The sequence below is a fragment of the Peromyscus maniculatus genome, chromosome X, assembly GCF_049852395.1.
Source record: "Peromyscus maniculatus bairdii isolate BWxNUB_F1_BW_parent chromosome X, HU_Pman_BW_mat_3.1, whole genome shotgun sequence".
NCBI classification, from domain to species: domain Eukaryota; kingdom Metazoa; phylum Chordata; class Mammalia; order Rodentia; family Cricetidae; genus Peromyscus; species Peromyscus maniculatus.
In genome coordinates, this window is record NC_134875.1 from 54,931,239 (window position 1) to 54,951,181 (window position 19,943).

At 44.7% G+C, this 19,943-nt stretch overlaps 2 protein-coding genes across 4 annotated transcripts in view; one reads left to right on the plus strand and one right to left on the minus strand.

The window, feature by feature from the left end:
- Positions 1-19,943, minus strand: part of Plp1 (proteolipid protein 1) — an 84,676-nt gene that overhangs the window by 56,530 nt on the left and 8,203 nt on the right. The gene's annotated exons all lie outside the window — the stretch shown is intronic.
- The window catches only part of LOC102928820 (glycine receptor subunit alpha-4), a 29,242-nt gene continuing 14,727 nt past the window's right edge, over positions 5,429-19,943 (plus strand). For both annotated transcript variants that reach the window (XM_076562330.1, XM_006998424.4), the window contains exons 1-7: positions 5,429-5,941; positions 9,690-9,820; positions 10,100-10,167; positions 10,891-11,114; positions 11,255-11,337; positions 12,826-12,966; positions 16,680-16,894. In XM_076562330.1, coding sequence (XP_076418445.1) covers positions 5,874-5,941; positions 9,690-9,820; positions 10,100-10,167; positions 10,891-11,114; positions 11,255-11,337; positions 12,826-12,966; positions 16,680-16,894 — 930 coding nt within the window. In that variant the 5' untranslated portion in view covers positions 5,429-5,873. The remainder of the gene's footprint in view (positions 5,942-9,689; positions 9,821-10,099; positions 10,168-10,890; positions 11,115-11,254; positions 11,338-12,825; positions 12,967-16,679; positions 16,895-19,943) is intronic.

A 19,943-nucleotide genomic window follows, 5' to 3' on the forward strand; every position in this document is an offset into this window, starting at 1 on the left:
GGCAGAAAAGCTGATGTGTGTGACCTGCTGAGCTTTGGAGGACCCTGTTATCTGAATAGCATCTTCGGTGATTTTTTTTGAAGTACTTGATATTTATTAGAATTTTTTATTTGGGGTCATATGCAGTAAAACATCACAAAAATGAGTAATCATCCCTGGTGCAAAAATAAGTGGTTCAGTTTGGCACCTTACCAATTCCGATTATTCTGGATAAGTAACTGTGGCTAAGGGGGCTTCATTAGCACAGTATATGAAACCACAGCAACAAAGGTTTACTCATCAAAATCCAAATTCCTTAGCTATAGTCAGTTGCTCTTGGAGGATAATTGCTAGCAGCAGGAGTATCACCTTCAAATTATGAAGGAGGGGACCATTCTATTAGTCTGCATGCACACATATGTGCATAACTCAGATGATGAGCCCCGCAGGCGTGCAAGCTTAGGCTAATACAATGCTCATTCAATTACAATTCTAATTCTTAGCATACAAATTTTCGAGACTAAGCTCTATCTATATCACTGGTGTAACTACTGTAAATTCAACTTTGTACATAACTCTATGTAGTCACCAAACAAAGTTCTCCTCACTTCAGTGTCTGGTGTCCTACCTACCACAGTGCACGTTTAATTAAATCATGATGAAAAAGGAAAGGGAGAAAGATAAAAAAAAACTAAAATAAAGGTGGAAAAGGAGGGGAAAAGAAAAGAACCATAATCCGAAACGATTAGAAACTCCCTGAAGAGGCCCCACAGTGAACAGTGCTGCTAATAATCTCACCTAACTCGGCCAGTGAGGAGAAAGGGCTTACGGCTGGATTGCTGGAGCGAGTATAATCATTTGGGAGAGTTTCTCGAGAGTGATGAGCTATGTCAGCACTAGCAGGTAGATTCTGCAATAGATGGAAATGAAGCTCACTACTGCCTGCTGAAGAGCTGCTGGTTTTCTATGCCCTGCAGGATGTAATCTGCTCAGACGCTGACAGGCACGCAGGCCTGGACCTGCTAATCCGTGCCGAAGCCCTCTTGGACAGGAATTCTATTCCTAGTCCATTAAAATACAAGCTACACAAGCGAGCCGAGCGCACAGACTGCTACTTTGTTCACTATCGTATCTCTGGCACCTAGAACATCTGCCATATGGTTTACATTCAACACGTCTTTGTGGAGCACATGCATGAACTAGTAGAAATGAAACCCATTCCATACAATAAATATTTATTTTCCTAATTTCTCTTGGTTTTTCTATATAAGGGCTTCTCATTTTACACACCCACAGATTATCGATAATGTTCAAATGAGTGAAATAAGATATTCACAAGCATAGCCACAAACAAAAAGAAAATTTAGCTTTGAGGAGAATCGTGACATGGTCTTATCAACTCTGAACAAGAATGTGGAAGTTATAAAAGCCAAGAGTCGAGGAAAATCAATGCAAACTCTGTGGGAAACCTTAATGAAACTTCTGCACAGCCAGTAAATTGCCCTCACGTGACTGATGGAGTGAATGATGATTCTGAGGATGTAGCAGGGGAAAAATAATGCACACCTCAGGGCTGGTTAGTGCATGTTCTCTAGCTAGAGCATGACCACACTGTTCTATGTTCTACCTGGGCACTGAATACAAAAGCCAGCAATAAAAGCAGGGGTTGCCCCCTGATGTTGTTCTGGTGCAGACAGCTGCCCTGTCCTTGAAGACTGAAAGGATCTCAGTTAACCTCTCTACAGGCCTCCCAGAAGTGTATAATCCCACATTATCCCTGCAAAGTCCATGCCTGAAATGTTTCATGAAAAGCAGGTCAAATCTTTGAAGCATCAAACGTGAAGCAGTCACTCTCCAAGGCTTGGGTGAACATATCTAACACATACAATTTTGTTCTCCCTTGCCCCACCTGAATCCAGCACTATGAGACTCCCAGCGTCTCTGATGCTGTACTCTGCCATACTCTTTCCCCATCTTCTAATACCTGGAGGGCTAAAGGGCTTCCTGACTCTGCTGCCAATGCTCCCAAGCACCAAGTGGAGCTCCTAATTTCACGTAAACTATCACATCCTTGAAAGTTCAAAATGACCCAGAAAAGAAATTTTCACATACAGAAAAACGATGTAACCATGTCCCTTGGAGCTCTAACAGAAATACTCTGATCATCATCGGTAGATTTCTTAAAAGATGTCTGTCTTTTATTTTCATATACACTTGCTTTCAACTCCCTACCCCATTGCTTCCAAAAACCTGCTTAAGCCTGAGACCTTTCTCAGACTACAAATATGGCCTACCTTTTGAGGTATGTCTCAGTCTACTCTCTTCTTCAATAAGTGAAATGGGAAATATCAGGACTACAGCATCCACAGTTATTGGAATAGGTCCTGGAAGTGATGCCAAACCATTCTCCAAGTTGGCCTCCCCAAGTATAGCCCGGAAATCACAGATTTTACAAACTATACCCATTTGCTCTTCACATGGAAGTTTCTGGAAGTCTGCTTGTCAACAGGGTGCAGCTGCAGTTTTCACTGTATAGGACTGAAACTGATGGCTTCCCTCTGTGGAATTAAACATTTGCAAAAAGGTGTTTGATGCACTTTTAGCATTTATAAAACTACACTTATAGAAGTAACTTTTTTCAAGACAAAATACAAAAAACACATTGTTTATTATAACTTCTATACCACCTGAGCAATGCATGGAAGGCCATTCTTATGCCACTGTAGCATCCAACTGGCAGACTGGAAAAGATACAGTACTTTTCGGAATGTGGAGATTCGTGAGCATCATAGTATGGGAGTGAGAAGAACAGTAGTTGTAGGTCAAGGCTGGACACAACTTTGTATTCCTCCCCACATCATTTCAGAGAAATGGCTTCCTTTTGGGTACAGCAAATTTTGAAATTAGCATCTCAGCTGATCCTTGCCATACCAAGCAGCAGCTTACTCAGTTTTTTGTTTCCTTCTTTATTCAGAGTCTGCCCCTGGGCACCCTAGGAAGGCTGTACCTCTTCATCAGACCAGCCAGACATTTGCTCATTGCTGCAGCCTCTCATGAGAAAGAATCTGTCCTCCCAGGAAGCTGACCCTGCCATGCTTTCAGCTCTCAGGGATCCCATGGGGCACAGAGGAGGTGAGACCTGCAACAATGGAGCAGTCCCCAGGGGACTATGCCTTCCATTAGCCAAGAATTCCAGATGACTGAATGTGAGGCCATGGGGCCCAAGGGGCAAGTGAATAAAAACTGCTTCCTCATTTCTCCTCATTACCATTGTCTCATGCTGGTCCTTTCTCTGTATGTCAAACTTATCATTCTAACTTGACAGAGGGTGATTCATAGGTGGTAAACTTGAGGAGCTGGGTGCCAAGGGTGAATCTTTTAAAAAGTGTTCCTTAATTGCCTATCCTGTGCTGTGGATTTAGCAGATAATGTGTCCCTGCTCTCAGGAAGCTCTTGACAGAGCGGGGGAGAGGCAAGGAAATCAACGAGTGTGGTTGGGAAGGACCCGAGAGAATACACAAGGGGTCTCCTAACTCAAACCTAAGGGCAGTGATGTGGTTCCATAAGTCTTGCTTGACAAAGCAACAAGGACACTGAGTCCAGATGAGTAAGAATATAAGGAAGAATACTTGGTAGGTAACACGTGAAAATACCCCCAGACTACAAAGACAGAAGAAACAGTGTTAGACAAATCAGTGAAATGAAAAATAGGACTAGATAATTTTGCAGGGTCTTGTCCTGCCACCTGAGAGAAGTAGGGGTACTGCTGAGGCAAGGGAAGAGACAGGATCAGGGGTGTCAGAGGGTGGGGAAGTTACACACAGGAGACAAGTGCAGCCCTCTTCTCAGCTTCCCAGCCTGGTGCTCTGCCCTGAAAGGTCCCCGGTTCGGTTCCTGCCTAAAAGTGGGTTATGCACCGCGTAAGGGACACAAGGAGGAAAGGTGAGCGGGGGAAGGGTGGCTCAAGTGTTGCCAGGGTAATTAGTAGTTTGCTTTTACCTACCATATAAGCATCGAAGCATATGACATTCTCAGTCCCAATCCCAAAAGCTCAGCTCACTCATCAATATTTCAGCATTTATTCTTGAAAATTCTCTTCTTTGGCTTTCATCTGTAATTTGAAAAATCCTTTTCCTTAATAACACAGCAAAAGAAGAGAGATGCTGCACATGAATGCCTCGTTATTAATCCCTCTGTATAGGCAATAGGACCCCCCTGGGCAAGAGCATCTAATCTTCCCAAATCTCTTTCTGGAGAGGCTGGAGAGGCTACGGCCAGCCAGATGACAAATTGATCAGTATAAAGTGGCACTGATCCCTTCCCCCAGCACACACTCAAACTCTGCAGAGCTGGTAGGAGAGTTGCCACCGAAGAAAAGAAAGCCTTTGGTTTCTCACTGCTAGAATTCAGGAGGAAAGTGAGAGGTGTAAGATAGAGAGGGGCTAGAGGAAGAAAACAAGGAAAGAGAGGGGGAAGGAGGGAAAGACAGACATAGGGTGAGGCAGGGGGAAGGAACAGAGGAAACCTGAGATGGGACAAAAGGTGGATGATGGAAAAGTTCAGGGAGAGGAAGAGAGCAAAGCGGGGAGGGCGAGGCACTAGGGGAAGTCCCTGTGCTTCCTTAGCTGATGTGTGGAGAAACTGGACAAAGAGCAGCCAGGAGGAAACGGAGCTCTGTCAGCATCTGGATGGCATGGGCAAATGTGCAGAAAGAAAGCAAGGGAGGAAGCTCGGCCACGCCCCGTCTCTCTCCCTCCGAGATCCAGGGTTGTGGGGCTACTGGCACAGTCCTCCCACCTCACTTCCCACCAGTGATCCCTCTAAAACTTACAAAGCCAATATCCCAGGCATGCTCGTCCCCGTACCTCCACCCAGGACAGTCGTCCCTTCCCACAAGCAGGCCTGGGAATGGACACTGAGGAGGAAGGATTTTGAGAGCTACAACAGGTGACAGGCTCCACAGAGATTACCTGAGGGAGGGAAACCAAGCAGGAGAGAGAACGCACAACTACCAGGTTGAGGGGGATAAGAGAAAGATAGACTTGGGCAGGTAAAGAGAGGGGCAGACTGTGGGCCGCCATCCACCATGCCTCCATCCATAGGGTACAGAAAAGCAGTCCCTGCAGTCAGCCTCTTCTACACCTTTGTTTGACCTGAAGCTGTCATCTTTAGGATACCGTGGGGCCCCCCCATGACCCCTCTGGGGTCTTTTTCCTCTAGAAAAAGCATTAATTAAGACTTGACTCTAGTGCCCTAGCTTGGCTCCAGGCTGAAAAGAAGGCTGTTGGGTACAGGGGTAATAAGGCTGTCTATGGATGAGCATTCCTCCCGGAGAGTTGGAGGCTGGACCTAACACCTCAGGCTCTCCCCAAGCGGCAGCTCAGCAGCCCAAGCTCCTCCCCAGCACTCAGACAAGCTGGGAACCCCACTCCAGCTGCTGGCGACTGTGCCTTTAAATTGCTGCTTTCGGAGGGTGCATCTAGGGGGATGTGGGAGGGAGGGAAACATCTTTCTACCGGGCTCCTTCCTCCCTCCCCTCCAAGACTCTCCAGGGTTTGCAGGGTGATTGCTACCCAAAGAGAATCTTTTCTGGCTCCCTGACCGGCAGGCTGAGGCCCTTCCTCAGTCCAAGACAAGTCCAAGCCGGAGCTGGAGCTGGGAGGGCTATTCGTGTCAGGTTCAGTTCCAGAGGAATAGTTCTAGACCCTGACTGCTAAGGACAGGGCAGAAAAGAGTCAGGAGAGGAAAAAGAGCTCAACTCCTGGCCCAGCCACACAGGCTCCTTATTCCAGCCCAAGTGGGAGAAGGGCTCTCTACTGTTGGCTTTCCCACAGGGATACCTGCTCTCACCTTGGCAGCCAGGCTGAGGAAGGACTCCAAGGTCCCTCTGCAGAATGGCAACTCTTGTTCCTGCAACCCTCTTCCTTCTTCTCTGGACCCTGCCAGGGAAGGTCCTCCTCAGGTGAGCTCAGCGGGGTGAGAAGGAGGTGCATGCAAACACTACCTGGGGGGCTGGTGCTAACAGATGGGGTAGCTGGCACAGTTTCTTCTAAGTTTGCAAAAAAACCAAAAACCAGTCTGGAGGGCATCGGGGTGGACACACCCTCCTTTGTCAGGACCCAGGAGCTGTCCAGCACAGATGTAGGGCTCCAGTGCCGGTGGAGGGGCTTCTATATGGGTGGATTGCATGGGCCTGGGTACCGGCTAGGTAGCTGAGTCCTAAAATGGAGGTCATTTGTCCTGTAACTGAACCCTATATCCCTACCAGCGGGATCCCTAAAAATGACAGAAATATATGTCACATGCCTGCCAAAGAGGCTGCAGGTGGCATAGGTTTGCTACAGGACCACAGCAGGATGGAGCTGGGCTACCTGAACCTTAGCTTTCTGTAGTCACCCTGCCCTTGTATACATGGCTGCTCACCGTCCTTTTAGAGGAACCAGGTTAGCAGTTATTTCCTGAGTTTGCAAGCAAGGAATTCTTGGGGCTCCTTGTAAATGTCCTCTGACTGTTTGCCCCCTTCTCATTATAACAAGAGCTAGTTCAGGTTGACACGTACACTGAGTAGAAAAGATAGCTATGGCTTGGCAGAACCGGTCTTCAAGAGTGAATGCCAGCGCAGTCTCAACCCAAGGAGTGTCCCAGATCATCTTGCTTCTGAGGCGCTTTCGGCCCCGTTGTTTATGGACACACTGGATGGCAGGCAGGAAAGGGTGCAAAGTGGGCCAGTATGCTTAGAAGTGAGAAGCAGCTCCGAGTGGGATGGCGACTTAGAGGGAGGTGAAAGGGTATAGACATGATAGACATAACGGGGTCACCGAGTTGACCCTTGGAGAGGGGAGACTGCCTCGAGATCCAAGAACAAGTGGCACAATTACCATGTGTGCTTATAGACTGGATGCAATCAGGGGAAGAGGGGCTCTTAGAGTCCAACTTCAAGCTATCTGCTGGACGTATGGAAAGTGAAGCCTAGAGAAGGAAGGGTAGTGACCTGCTCAAGGTTGCTCAAGCACCCAGTAGCTGAACCAAAGTTCTCTCCTCATGCCACCCAAGGGCCTTGCATGAGAATTGTTAGCCCTTGATCCTTCTAGGTCCTGTCAGTGTTTGGAACTTTTCAGGAATGAACAAGTGGATACAGTGGTTTCACAAAGTAACTCTTAGTCATGTTCCCTTAGACAAGACAATCTTAGAAGATGCGGGACCAAAACAGGTTTAGAGACTAAAGACAGAAGATTCACAGCCTCTCCTAGAGTCCTAGGACGAGGACTAGTGGAGAGGTGACCTGAGTGAGGCTGAGGACAGTAGAGAGGTCTCTTGCTCTGTAGGCAGGGCCATATGGCATCCCAGCAGGCAGGTGGCAGATGGCCAACAGCAGCAACAGCAGCAGAAGAAGCACCTGGCTAGTGTGGGCATCCTGTGGTGAAGTCAGAGACTTCTGCCTGCCCCAGCATCACTACCAACCTCCTTGGATTTCCCCAGTCTGCTTATACCACCTGCTCTGGCTACTCCTGCCAGGGGCCAGGGTGGCCCTGTCCCCAGGCAAGGGATTCCGCCTGCTTTGGGGATTCAAGCAGAACTCTAGGAAGTCACAGCAGGACAGGTCTTGACCATTCCTCACTCTGGTATATCATCCTGGGCTACGTGCCTTGTGATAGTACTAGGACAGACACATTGAGTCTTGAAGTTACTGGCTCTAGCTCTGAATTTTGGCTTTATCATTCACCATCTATAGGCTCCTGGAGAAGTCACTTTGCCTCCACCTCACTGGGCCCCCATATCCTAATCTACATACAGTCAGTCCTCCATATCCATCATTTGCACATCTTCAGATTCAAGCATCCCAGACACAAAATATTTAATAGCACCTTGCTGCTCATATTTGGATTCTCCTTGTCCTTATTCCCTAAACAACCATGTGTATAACATTTACAGTGCATTAGGTATTAGAACCCAGAAATGATTTGCTAGTACACAGGAAGATGTGCACAAGTTATATCCAAAGACTACAGCATTTTATATAGAAGATTAAAGCATCTGAAAATTTGATTATCTACAAAGGAGTCCTAGAACCAGTGCCCCATGGATATAGAGAGCCAATTGTAATAGAGATAATGAGGGAAGACAGGTGTGAGAATTAACCTAGCTAAGGCTTGTGAAGCATTTAATGTGGTACCTTCGCTTCTTTAATGATTCTACCCGTCACCGACTAGAACACAGACTTATTGGGGAAAAGGGACGACTGGCTTAGAGGAGTCTAGGACACAGAAAGACAGCTGTCATCCTGCTGCTCAGTCCCACAGTGCAGCAGTTGTGGCAGCTGTGGAGACGGCTATGTCTGGCACAGTGATGACAGTAAGCTGCATCAAGAAAGTACCTGCTCTAGCCACAAGTCTGGCTGAGTGCAGTCTTGAGATCTACCTCTCTGCTTGGGTGTTGCTGAGTCCCTGGTGCCTAGTCTGTGTGTTGGCTAGTACACTAGTACAGGGGTATGTGGAAGGGACTTTTCTGCTCCTAGAAGGAAACTTGTGTATGTGTGTACAAGTGTTTGCTTATGTGTGGGCATGAACGCATGTGGGTGCGCACTGACATGCATGTGTGCATATATGTGTAGAGGCCTGAGGTTGATGTCAAATGTCTTCTTCAATCATTCTTTATCTTATATATTGAGGCAGGGTCATTTGATGAAGTCATATCTAGCCAGTTTGAGCTCATCGAGCTATCCAGCCTGCCACAGGCGAGCAAGACTCCCTCGTGGTAGGATTATAAGTGGGTTGCCATGTCCACCAGACTTTTACCTGGGTGCTGAGGCTCTGAACGCTGTTCCTTGTGCTGGTGCTATAACAGAAGCTGTAACAAGCATTTTAGTCACTGATCCACCTCCTCGGGTCTCTTAGGAGGAAAACTGACAAAAGACAAGAGGCTAGATTCTATGCCAGGCCAAAACATCCTGACATCTTCCCCCAATTAAGCTGTTAGGTAGAGAAAGATGGGAGTTCCCCTCAGTACGATCACTCTACTGGGAAACTCTCCCATGGCTATAGATCCCTGCTTATTTACCATATTCACCAGCCTGTAGTAGCCATGCGCCTACACTTAAACATAGCTTCTTGCCATGCAAAAAAAGAAGAAAATAAACGGCACAAATGAAGCCTCCCCCAATAGAAGCTGAGTCCTAAGTCCTGCAAATCTTACAGAAAGCCCAAGCAACCGATACCAGCTCTGAGGGAAGCTGTTTGTCCTAAAGCCCCTCCTATCCTTGACGAGGCTATATCAGGAACACCCTGGGTAAGATGCCGTTCTTCTTTGAATGCTTTCCAAGCGCCTTCAGGAAGAGAACACTAAGTAGCTCCTTAGTCCACTGTTTGAGTCCTGACTGTGTCTGTCACTCAGAAGTTCTGAGACTTTGGGCAAGGAACTTTCAAGCCTGTTTTCTCATCTGTAAAATGGAAATGAGAGTGCTAATGCCATGTTTTCGAGAATTAAGAATAAAATCATATAATGTATGTGGAAGTCATTTCCCAGGACTATTGTTGGGTAGCCATGATGGCTCATAACTGTTTGTCTGTTCATTTAGTACACCAGAGGCCCATTCTCTCCTATCTTACAGCCTGATAGGCAGATTCATCCAAGGGTGATGGAGATGGGAAAGCACAATCTGTAATCAATGTAGAAAACAACTATCCTCAAACTTCTTTTCTTTTCCTGTCCAGTGTGGCTTTGGCAAAAGAGGATGTCAAATCTGGGCCCAAAGGGTCCCAGCCCATGTCCCCCTCTGATTTCTTGGATAAGCTAATGGGACGAACATCTGGATATGATGCCAGGATTAGGCCCAATTTCAAAGGTAAGAAACATCCATCTACTAAATTCCCTCCATGCTTACTGTTTTGGGTGGCACATTACTTAGCTAGTACCCAATGGCCAGCCTTAAGGAAGGAGGCTGGAAGTCCAAGGCTAGATCTTTTAGCTCAGAAAGAGCCTCTATTCCCTATTGCCTGTGGGTCCGTTTGCTGTCAGTCTTTTCCCAGCAGTGGCCTGATCTGAAGCTCAGAGAGGGATTTTTGGAACCTGGGCTCAGCTTTCTGGAATGCCCTGCCAATGGGCTGTGCTTTGCTACCCTTAGGCCCACCTGTGAATGTGACCTGCAACATCTTCATCAACAGTTTTGGCTCCGTCACTGAGACCACCATGGTAAGGGGTCTTCCTATTCCCCACTTCCATTCCAGTGTGAATGGGAGAAGCTCACCAGATAGGAAGCATTTCCTTTCTGTTGTCCTCTTCCTGCTTTGTGATCACAGCTTAAACCCTGGGAGTTTGAGCTGATGACTGAGAGGTTACTGCTAGTCCAGGATTGTCCTAGCTAAATGCAAGTGAGTCTAAGAACAGTTTATCGAATATGTGAAGTAATCCAACGCAGAGTGCAGGCTTCTGAATCAGGAAGACCTGAGTTCAAATTCCAATTCTGCCACCTAATAGTTATGGTAAACAGGTTGACTTATCTTTCCTGGTCTTTGTTATCCATATGCAAAGCATAGACCATGAAACCATTCTCCATGCAAGAAAGATGAGCGGTTTAAATAAAATGATGCATCTGAGGAAAGTACTTAGAGCTGAGGATGTGTGGCTCAGTGATACAGTATTTGCCAAGCATGCTCAAGAACCTGGGTTCAACTCCCAGTCCTACAAAAAAGAACTTAGCAGAGTCTGGCATATAGTAGATTTTTAAGTGAATGTATTTCCCCTTCCCATCTTTGCCATATTTGGCCAAAGTGGGCTTTCTCCATTGGAAAATATCTACTGCCCCCAAGATGCATCTCTAGCATTTCCTCCTCATGGCCCTTCTGCTCATGTTGGTTTTACTGGACCTCTGGGAAAAGCACTGCCTCTGATAGGCCCTCCTTGCCACCCTTCCAGGACTACCGGGTAAATGTCTTCTTGCGGCAACAGTGGAACGACCCACGCCTGGCCTACCGAGAATATCCTGATGACTCTCTGGACCTAGACCCCTCCATGCTCGACTCTATCTGGAAGCCAGACCTCTTCTTTGCCAATGAAAAAGGGGCCAACTTCCATGAGGTGACCACAGACAACAAGTTACTACGCATCTTCAAGAATGGGAATGTGCTCTACAGTATCAGGTGCACCTAATATATAGCAAGGGGATTTTGTATCAAGAAGAAGAAGCCAGATAGAGATGGAAGGGTGGGAAGATGGCCCGTGCTATACAATGCGGTACCCCAGTAAACTGATGTCATTACTCTTTTACTGCTCCCACCAGATTGACCCTCATTTTGTCCTGCCCAATGGACCTCAAGAACTTCCCAATGGACATCCAGACCTGCACAATGCAGCTGGAAAGCTGTAAGTGTCTCTAGTGAACAGCAAGGCGAGGCCTAGCTTAACAGCTAGTTAATATCCTCTGATGATATTGCAGACAACAGAGGGACATGCCCAAGCACACACAATCAATTCTGGCCATGGCTAAGCCTAGAAGCCAAGGTTCCTTGACTCATAGCCCAGTGTGGTTTCTGTGTTCCCACATGACTTGCTGGGTTGACTATTCCATAGAGCTTGGAAACAGAATGACTCTCAGCCTTTTATGGGAACACAATGTCTCCCAGCCTTTTACAGAATGTGCTTGCACTGGCCATGGGCACTACCTGAAGGATGCGTCCTCTGTCCAAATTTCTTCTTGTGTCCCTAAAGTAGCTTTACCTTCCTCTCCCAGAATTAAGACATTGAAGATGTCCATATATATGCCAGTTTGGGGCAAGATGAAGGTACCCTTGGAACTCTGATTCTCCATGAGTACCGATAATGATTACAGAGAATGAGACGACAGCTTCACGCATATACATAGGACAGTGCCTAGAGAGATGAAGTCGGCCAAGGTCCCCTATACGAAGGTGCCAGAAAAGCCAAAAGATGGCAAGGGTGGGTCATCATTTACTTTCACCCTTCACCTGTCACCTGGGTGAGGTGAAACTGAGACAGGAGGCATCCCCCAGAGAAGAAAACTTGTTGCACTGTTTCTAGCACGTGGGGACATTGATGCCAAGAAAGTGCCCTGTGGTCCCACCCTCCAGAATTCATCTACCATCTTTACAAGCAGGTTCCCTTTATCCCTCACAACTTTAAAACTTAGTGGGGCAGCCTCTACTAGCCTCATTTTACAAAACCGTGGATAACTCATCTGAAGCTACAGTGGACCTTACACTAGATTCTGTAAACCTCCGTCTTCCCTTACATGTGAGAACATGGTCATCATGTCTGTAACAGGAGCCTTCATGAACTGCAAGTAATCTGTGAGCAACTTGGCCTGCTCAGCTATTAAGTCTCCATTTTTTCCAACTCAAGTCCCTGGCTAGGAGTCTGTGGCATGCACATTCTCCCATGCATGACTGGAAGGACAGAAATAGCTCTCTCTTCCCTGAGGTGAAGTGGCAGAAGCCCTGGCTCGGAGGCTCAGCTCAGGACATGTGCTTGGTACACATGCTTACTCCTCTGGGTTTAAGAAGTGGCAGGAGGTTCCCAGCTGGGGTCCTTGACATCTTTCCAGACTTCTTGGCCTGCATCCTAAGTCTGCCAGAGTAATTGCTCTCTAGGCATTTACCAAGCTTGAGACCTACATAGTAGTGTAGGATTTTTCTGACTTGCTCATTTAGTTCAAGCCTGTGAGACAATTGAGGACATACCCTCTTCTGAAATGTCCCCCTTTCCAAGATTTAGTGTGCCATTTCTAAAGCCCAAACCTTGCTCCTCAACTATGTACACTCGCTACCTTTAACTCCACCTCTATCCTCACCCAAAACATGCACTCGGAAGCTCTGACATCTCTGTCCCTTGCAGTTGGCTACACGATGAATGACCTCGTGTTTGAGTGGCTAGAAGATGCTCCTGCTGTCCAAGTGGCTGAGGGGTTGACACTTCCCCAATTTATCTTGCGGGATGAGAAAGATCTAGGTTATTGTACCAAGCACTACAACACAGGTAAGAATCAGATAGGTCTTCTTCAGTGTTTATAAGGTACTAGAGGGTCTCAAAAGCAGAGTCAAGGGGACAAGGCAACCAGGTTCCACTAGAGTCTCAAGAGAACAGAAGAGCTATGATGCTCCATGTGTCCTATACCTTGTTTCATCATGGAAGTGGCTATCGGCACCACTTTCATGAAGAGAACACAGAAAAGCCAGAGATGACTCAGCAGGTCAACTGACAACCCAAGTATATTCTCTAGAACCCACATGGTGGAAGGAGAGAACTGAATCCCATAAGCTCTCCTCTGTCTTCCATACATGCACTGTGGCATGCTCATACTCACACATATCCATATAGAAAAAATGAATAACGAAAAAATAAACTTTAAAAGGAAAGTTACGGAGGAGGGGGTAGACTTTAAATCAGTTGCCATCCAGTTAGTAGACATCAAATCTACAATTCAAATCCAGATCCAAACTCAAAGCCCATGTTTGTACAGCTCTCATATGCTGCACAGTAAAGAGGCCTGTGACAATGAGCAGCACAGGAATCTCATTTTTCCTAGGGCCAGTTCGGCGTGAAAGCTGGGAAATCTACATTTAGGAGTTGTCAATAGCTGTGCTCAAATAGAGAGGACACAGGCAGCTGACCAGGCACACTTTCCATAGTCACCTCCACTGGCCAGCCCTCCTGAACTGACTTCTTTTCCTGAACATGGAGCATGGGAAGTGGAGAGGAACTGTTTTTCATAACGGGGCAGCTCAATCCTTCAGCTTTCCTAAGAGTAGATTGTTCCTCATCTCCTTTAGCAACTTAGCTGTGTGGGAGTTGGGGGTAAACAGTTCCTTGAATTGACAAACTACACCTGGAAGGAGAAATTAGCAAAAACTTGGGAGGGGGAGTGGCAATTTATAAGTAGGTGAATTGTTTCCAAGCTTTTTGTATTCAATATATTCGCCTGGGGAGTCTTTTAAAAACACTGATTCTTAGGCTATAACTCTCGGAGATTCTGATCACATATACTACAGAAAATGCTTAGAAATTTGCATGTTAACAAGTATCATGAGGCTTATGATGCAGGTAGTTCAGGAAACACCATATTTTGAGGAACGTTAGTCTAGAGGCTAGTTTTTTTTTCCTACTTATTTATACAGAAATTCCACCCTTAGAATGTGTTTTAAGAAAATATTACAAAATATCTCATTGGTTTTAGTCACTAAGGTTTCTCTGTCACTACTAATGCTAACAAGAACTTGGAATTATTCTAACTATCCACCCGTATGGCAGAAGTAAATTAAACAGTGTGCCTGCTTGGTAAAATAGTATGCCATCATGAACATGATACTTTCACAGTTCTTCTATCTTCATGGGAAAGTACAAATTTAAAAAAGGAATAAGATTCAATGATGTGCCAGGCAGTGGTGGTGCACACCTTTAATCCCAGCACTCAGGAGGCAGAGTCATGTGGATCTCTGTGAGTTCGAGGCCAGACTGATCTACAGAGTGAGATTCAGGACAGGCACCAAAACTACACAGAGAAACCCTGTCTCAAAAAATCAAAAAAGAAAGAAAGAAAGAAAGAAAAAAGATTCAAAGATGAGTCAGAGCATGACTATACTGTGATTAAAAACAAAGCAAAAATATGTATTTAATATCCTAGAAAGTAAATACTACTACTAAGTATTTCTAAAGTAGTGTGATACAGTTCAGTAATATAAACCTAAGTTTAGATTCTAGCTTCTTTATATCCTGGTTGGATACCATTGAGAAAAATAGTTGAATCTCTTTATATTTCAGTAGCCTTATCTATAATATGAGAGATAATCATTTTACCCACCCCAAAAAGTGCTACAGGATTTAGTTAAAGTAATTAAAATCTAGTCACTTAGTAGTGATTTGATAAATATGAGCTTAAGAATGTTATTCTTTCTCTTCTCCTTTTTCTATATTAAACAAATGTTAATCTTATAATTAAAATCCAAACTATTACTGCAATAAGAATGGAAGAAAGCATGGGAAGAAAATATGGGTACATAATAAAGGCATGTCCCAGGAAGAAGTCCATGGCATTGAGTAGGGGTAGACTAAGGGATGAGCAAGATGTCATAGAGATATACAGCATGCCAAAGCCGCAAGCAGGAACAGTTCAAATCACTGGTCTTGAGTAATCAGAGTTAAACCATAGTCAGAATAGCATCAAAGCACACAGTTGCCTCTCCACGTTCACATGTTCCATGTCCGAGTGTCCTTCCAACCTCAGAATGAAAGCATTAATTAAAATTTCACCTGTGCTGAACATATATAGACTTTTCCTTTTCATTAGTCCCCCAAAATCCAGTCTAACAACCATTGGCATAGAACTTACATTGTGTTATATCATAGTAAGCTAGAGCTGAAAAGATAGGGCTTAGTGGGTAAATGAGTTCAGTTCAGTTCCCAAGACCCGTGTGGTGGAAGGAGAGAACTGACTACTGAAAGTTGTCCTCCAACTTCCACCCAAATGCTGTGGTGTACACACACACACACACACACACACACACACACACACACACACACACACAAATAAATGTTTAAAAATGAATAATACAGACCTAATATAAAGTATAGAGAAGGGTATGCATAATTTAAATACAAATATGATGTCATCTGATATAAGGGATTCGAGTATCCATGGATTTTAGTATCTGTGAGGGGGTCTTGAAAGCCATCTCCCAATAGATATGCTTTTCCCAAAAGTCTGCTTTTCCTCTTGTGTTATCCTAAGCCTCTGGTTTTGAGAGAAGCTGTTAATGAATGCTTTCTTAGCTTCAGCACCACGGGAAGCAGGATAAATTAAAGAGGACTGGCATATGAAAAGGAAGAACACAGAGATATGTGCCTAGAACCAATGCCTTTTTATGGTGGAACAAAATAGGGTTTCCTTGTACTCTATGGGAACCTGCTTAGCAGAATCCAGAGCTGATCTCTGTTGCAAATCCTTTCCAATCGTATACTAGCTTGTTCTTCTCACTTGCTTAAGACACAGGGAGTGTTTATTCCAGCTGTTACTAGAGATTCAGGGACATGAGCAAGTGCAAAGAAGGATGGTGAGATGCAAATGAAGTCCAAACCAATTCTTTCATAATGATGATTTAGTGGTAGAAACAGCTACTGTGCTCAGCACCTCGACTACAATATTTCATTTAACTTCTAACAGCCCAATGATGGAGTTGATATTCTTAATTACTCTGTTTTCTCGGCAAGAAAACAAGTTCAGAAAGCTTGGGTGGAAACTGGCATGGTGGTACAGCACAGAATTCCAAATCTGATGTCACCCTGGGCTACGTTAAAAAAAGACTGTCTCAAAAACAAAAGGCATAACAGTCAAAAGGCTTGGGTGAATTATTGAAGATCACATAGCTATTAAGGGAAAAGTTGAGCTTCAACCCCAGAGGGTCTGAGTCTGGAGCCCTCTTACTCTTTATCCTCTTTCTGTAATTGTTACTTGAAAGATCTTATGCTCTAAGGTAAAATTCTGGGAGCAAGAAGGCAATCTTTATGGCTTGATTAGAGAGCTTTTACAGTAGCGTCTGGCATTACCTGGGGCCATTTTGAAAGTATCACTTATTGGTCAGCTGAGGATCCCAGAGGTTGGTTCAGCAGGGCTGCCCTATTCCTGACCCACATTCCCTCAGGCTAAGCTGCAGTCTGGGGACTCAGAGCCTAATACTTCATTTCTTTTCTTACAGGAAAATTTACCTGCATAGAAGTGAAGTTTCACCTGGAGCGGCAGATGGGCTACTATCTGATTCAGATGTACATTCCCAGCCTACTCATTGTCATCCTGTCCTGGGTCTCCTTCTGGATCAACATGGATGCTGCCCCTGCCCGCGTAGGCCTCGGCATCACCACTGTCCTCACCATGACAACCCAGAGCTCTGGATCTAGAGCTTCTTTGCCTAAGGTGAAGAGATATGCAAGAGAACCTGCTTGACATAAAGCCTCCTATTCCCCATTCATCGCATGCTCCCCGCTCTGCTACTCCCTCTTTACCCTGGATTTAAGGTTGTAACTGTGGATAAGCAATAGCTGGCATGCAACATGTCTTCTTCTCCATAACGTACTACTCATAACAGTACAACAATGTGAATGTTGCTGGCTAGGGAATGAGTAGAGACAGTGCCTTACTAAATACTAGCATGTCAACATCAAAAGACCCTTATCACACAAAAAGTTCCATTCTCTCATAGTACAGATGAGAATGAAGATCAGAGAGCTTAAATGACCTCCTCAAGGTCAATCCTGACCAGAAACAACCAAAGAAATAGTAGAGTTTTGAATCAAATTCTGTCCTCTTTCTTTAACAATTAAGGTATTATTACAAAGTGCTCTAAACATAGTGTTTATTTTGGGGGAAGGAGAATAGTTTGAGGTTGCAAATATAATAGCAATTAAAGACAGTAGACTCTGATCATCTGGGGCCCATTAATGTTTTGACTGTGCAGAAAATTTGTGCTGATGGGAGTAAGAACAGTTCTCCCTGCATCATGTATTCATGTAGGGGATTTAAAGGTCACCTCAAAGTCCTTATGGTCAGCGAGGCTCAGAGAAAATCAGGGAGTGAAGCCTTTTTTTTTTTTTATTCAATAAATATTTGTTGAACATGTACTATGTACCAGGTACTGTACTTGGTCATGGAAGAATAACAAATCTTACCTTGAACATATCCCCTCTTTTTCTGATTTGTTGGGAACCTGACACTGAGAAATGCTGTCTCTCACTGGTTGTTCCAAATAAGACTTTTTTATTGGAGACTTAAGCAGTGTATAATATGTATACTGACAGCATGTTTATGAAATTGCTATAGGGGAGTTTAAATGTAGGATAATAGAGTCAGGTAGATTTAGGTTTTAAATCCCAGCTTCATTATTTACTAATAGTATGACCTTGGGTAAATTGTCTCTCAGTTGCCTTGCCTATAATATGAAACTAAGAATTCTACCCCCTCCATGAGGTTATTATGAAAAATAAATTATGTATTAACATACAAGGACAGTCTTTGGCACGTAATTGCTCAATAAATGCTAATTACTTTTATAATTATCAGGTGTCAGAGTTAAAAATGTGAGTTTTGGATCTGGGTATAAAGCAGATGGTTTTTCATTTGCTAGAAAACCTTTGAGTTACTCCCAAGCCCCCTACAGAGATAAACAGGGATCAAGTTCAGATTAGGATCAAGCACCCGAGAAGAAGTTGTCAGGGATTCCTTCCTGTATGTGTTTCCCAAATGGACTGGGGTCTTAATGAGGCTCTTAGAGGCAGCCTATCCCTAGAGGAGAGCCATAGGGCCAGCCTGAGCTATGATACTTGTATTATTATAATAGCCTTATACGGGGATCACTGCATTAAGAGCCCTGCCCCAATTTTTTGTCTCTGTCAAGTAAGATTCTTCATAACCCAAGAAGATACTGCAATTTATGCCTTCTTTCGAAGAGAATTTCCTTTCTGGTTCCCCACTGTGAGTGAGCACAATCCATCTGTGCCTAGGTATCATAGTTTCCTCATTTTAAAAAAATGGACTTCGTTAAGAGGTTGTTTGCAACATTTAGTACCTTCTTGTCATATTTTCATGACTTTTGAATAGCCGCGTTGGCTAGTAAGTAAAATATTCAGGCATGTACCCTAAACTGAATAGTCTTGCTAACTAGATCCATGGAGCAAAGGACTCAGCAAGCCAAGGAGCTCTTGTTCGCCCGAGTTTGTGCAACATTGGTTTCCTGGAGGGTGTAAGGAAGGAGATGAGGGCAGGCCAGAGGCATCTGACAGCAACACCACTCTCACTCAAAACACAACTCTACCATCTAGAGATGACAGCAAAAGAGATTTCTTTGAAAGGGAACTCAGGTAGGGTAGGCTTTCTCCATAGACTCCAGAAACCATTCCTTCACCGCCTTGTGCAACACCCTAAAGACACTGACTTCCATCTCTTTGCCGGGCTCTCGATCTCCACAGCCGCAAGAGGAAAAACTAAATGAAAGACATGATATAAAGCTGCACCAGGGGAGGAAGGATAAAATTCTCTGTATGTTGTCCTTAGCTCGTGAGGCAAAGAAAGGAAAGAAGGACAGAGAGAGCAAGTAGGAGCCCGCAGAGACAAACACATTGCTAACTCTTCTACCCACTCATTCAAAAACTACTTGTTGTGTGCCAAGCACTCAGGTATTGGGGATAGAACACTGAACACTATAAAAATAGTTCCTGACATGGAAAAGCTCAGGCTAGCGGAAGAAATGGTCGCTATGTGGTGGATGCTAAAGAGGTATGGGTAAGCCAGTACATACAGAAGGAAAAAGACACTAGAATGATCAGGAGAGGTCTCTCAAAAATATGATAGCTAATGTGGAAGCTAAAGGATACCTGAATCACAGAGAGGAGAGGAGACTGGCTTCTTTAAAAACACTGAACTATTTCCCTGTGGCAGGATCATAGAATATAAGAGGCATAATGAGGCTGACAAGGTAAGCAGAGGTCAAAGGCCATGGTAAGTGTAACATAGCTAGATCACAAGGGTAATAGAGAACCTCCAAAGGGTTGTGATATAATCACAGGGACCTTTTTAAAATGTGTTAATGACATATTTATCATTAACAAGCCACAAATACATAAGGTACACTTTTCATTAATAGTCTAAAGCCCTTCATGACTATCCCTTATCACTGCCTCATTACTCATCTTCGTAGCAGGTATTTTAAATCCCTGAGAGCCCAGTGGGCCTGAACAATAGACAGTTAAATGGGATGCCTTCTTCATAGGTGGTGAAATGGAGACAGCACCAAGGAATTCTTAATCAGAGTTACCCAGTAACCCACTACTACTCATTCTTCCAGTGGAACTGCCCAGAAATGAAAGCAGGGTGTGCCAACTTTAACACCTCAGTTGCAGCAGATAATTCTAGTGTGTGTATGTTTTAGAGGGAGGAACGATATGTACAGTAGGATGCTTAATAGCATCCT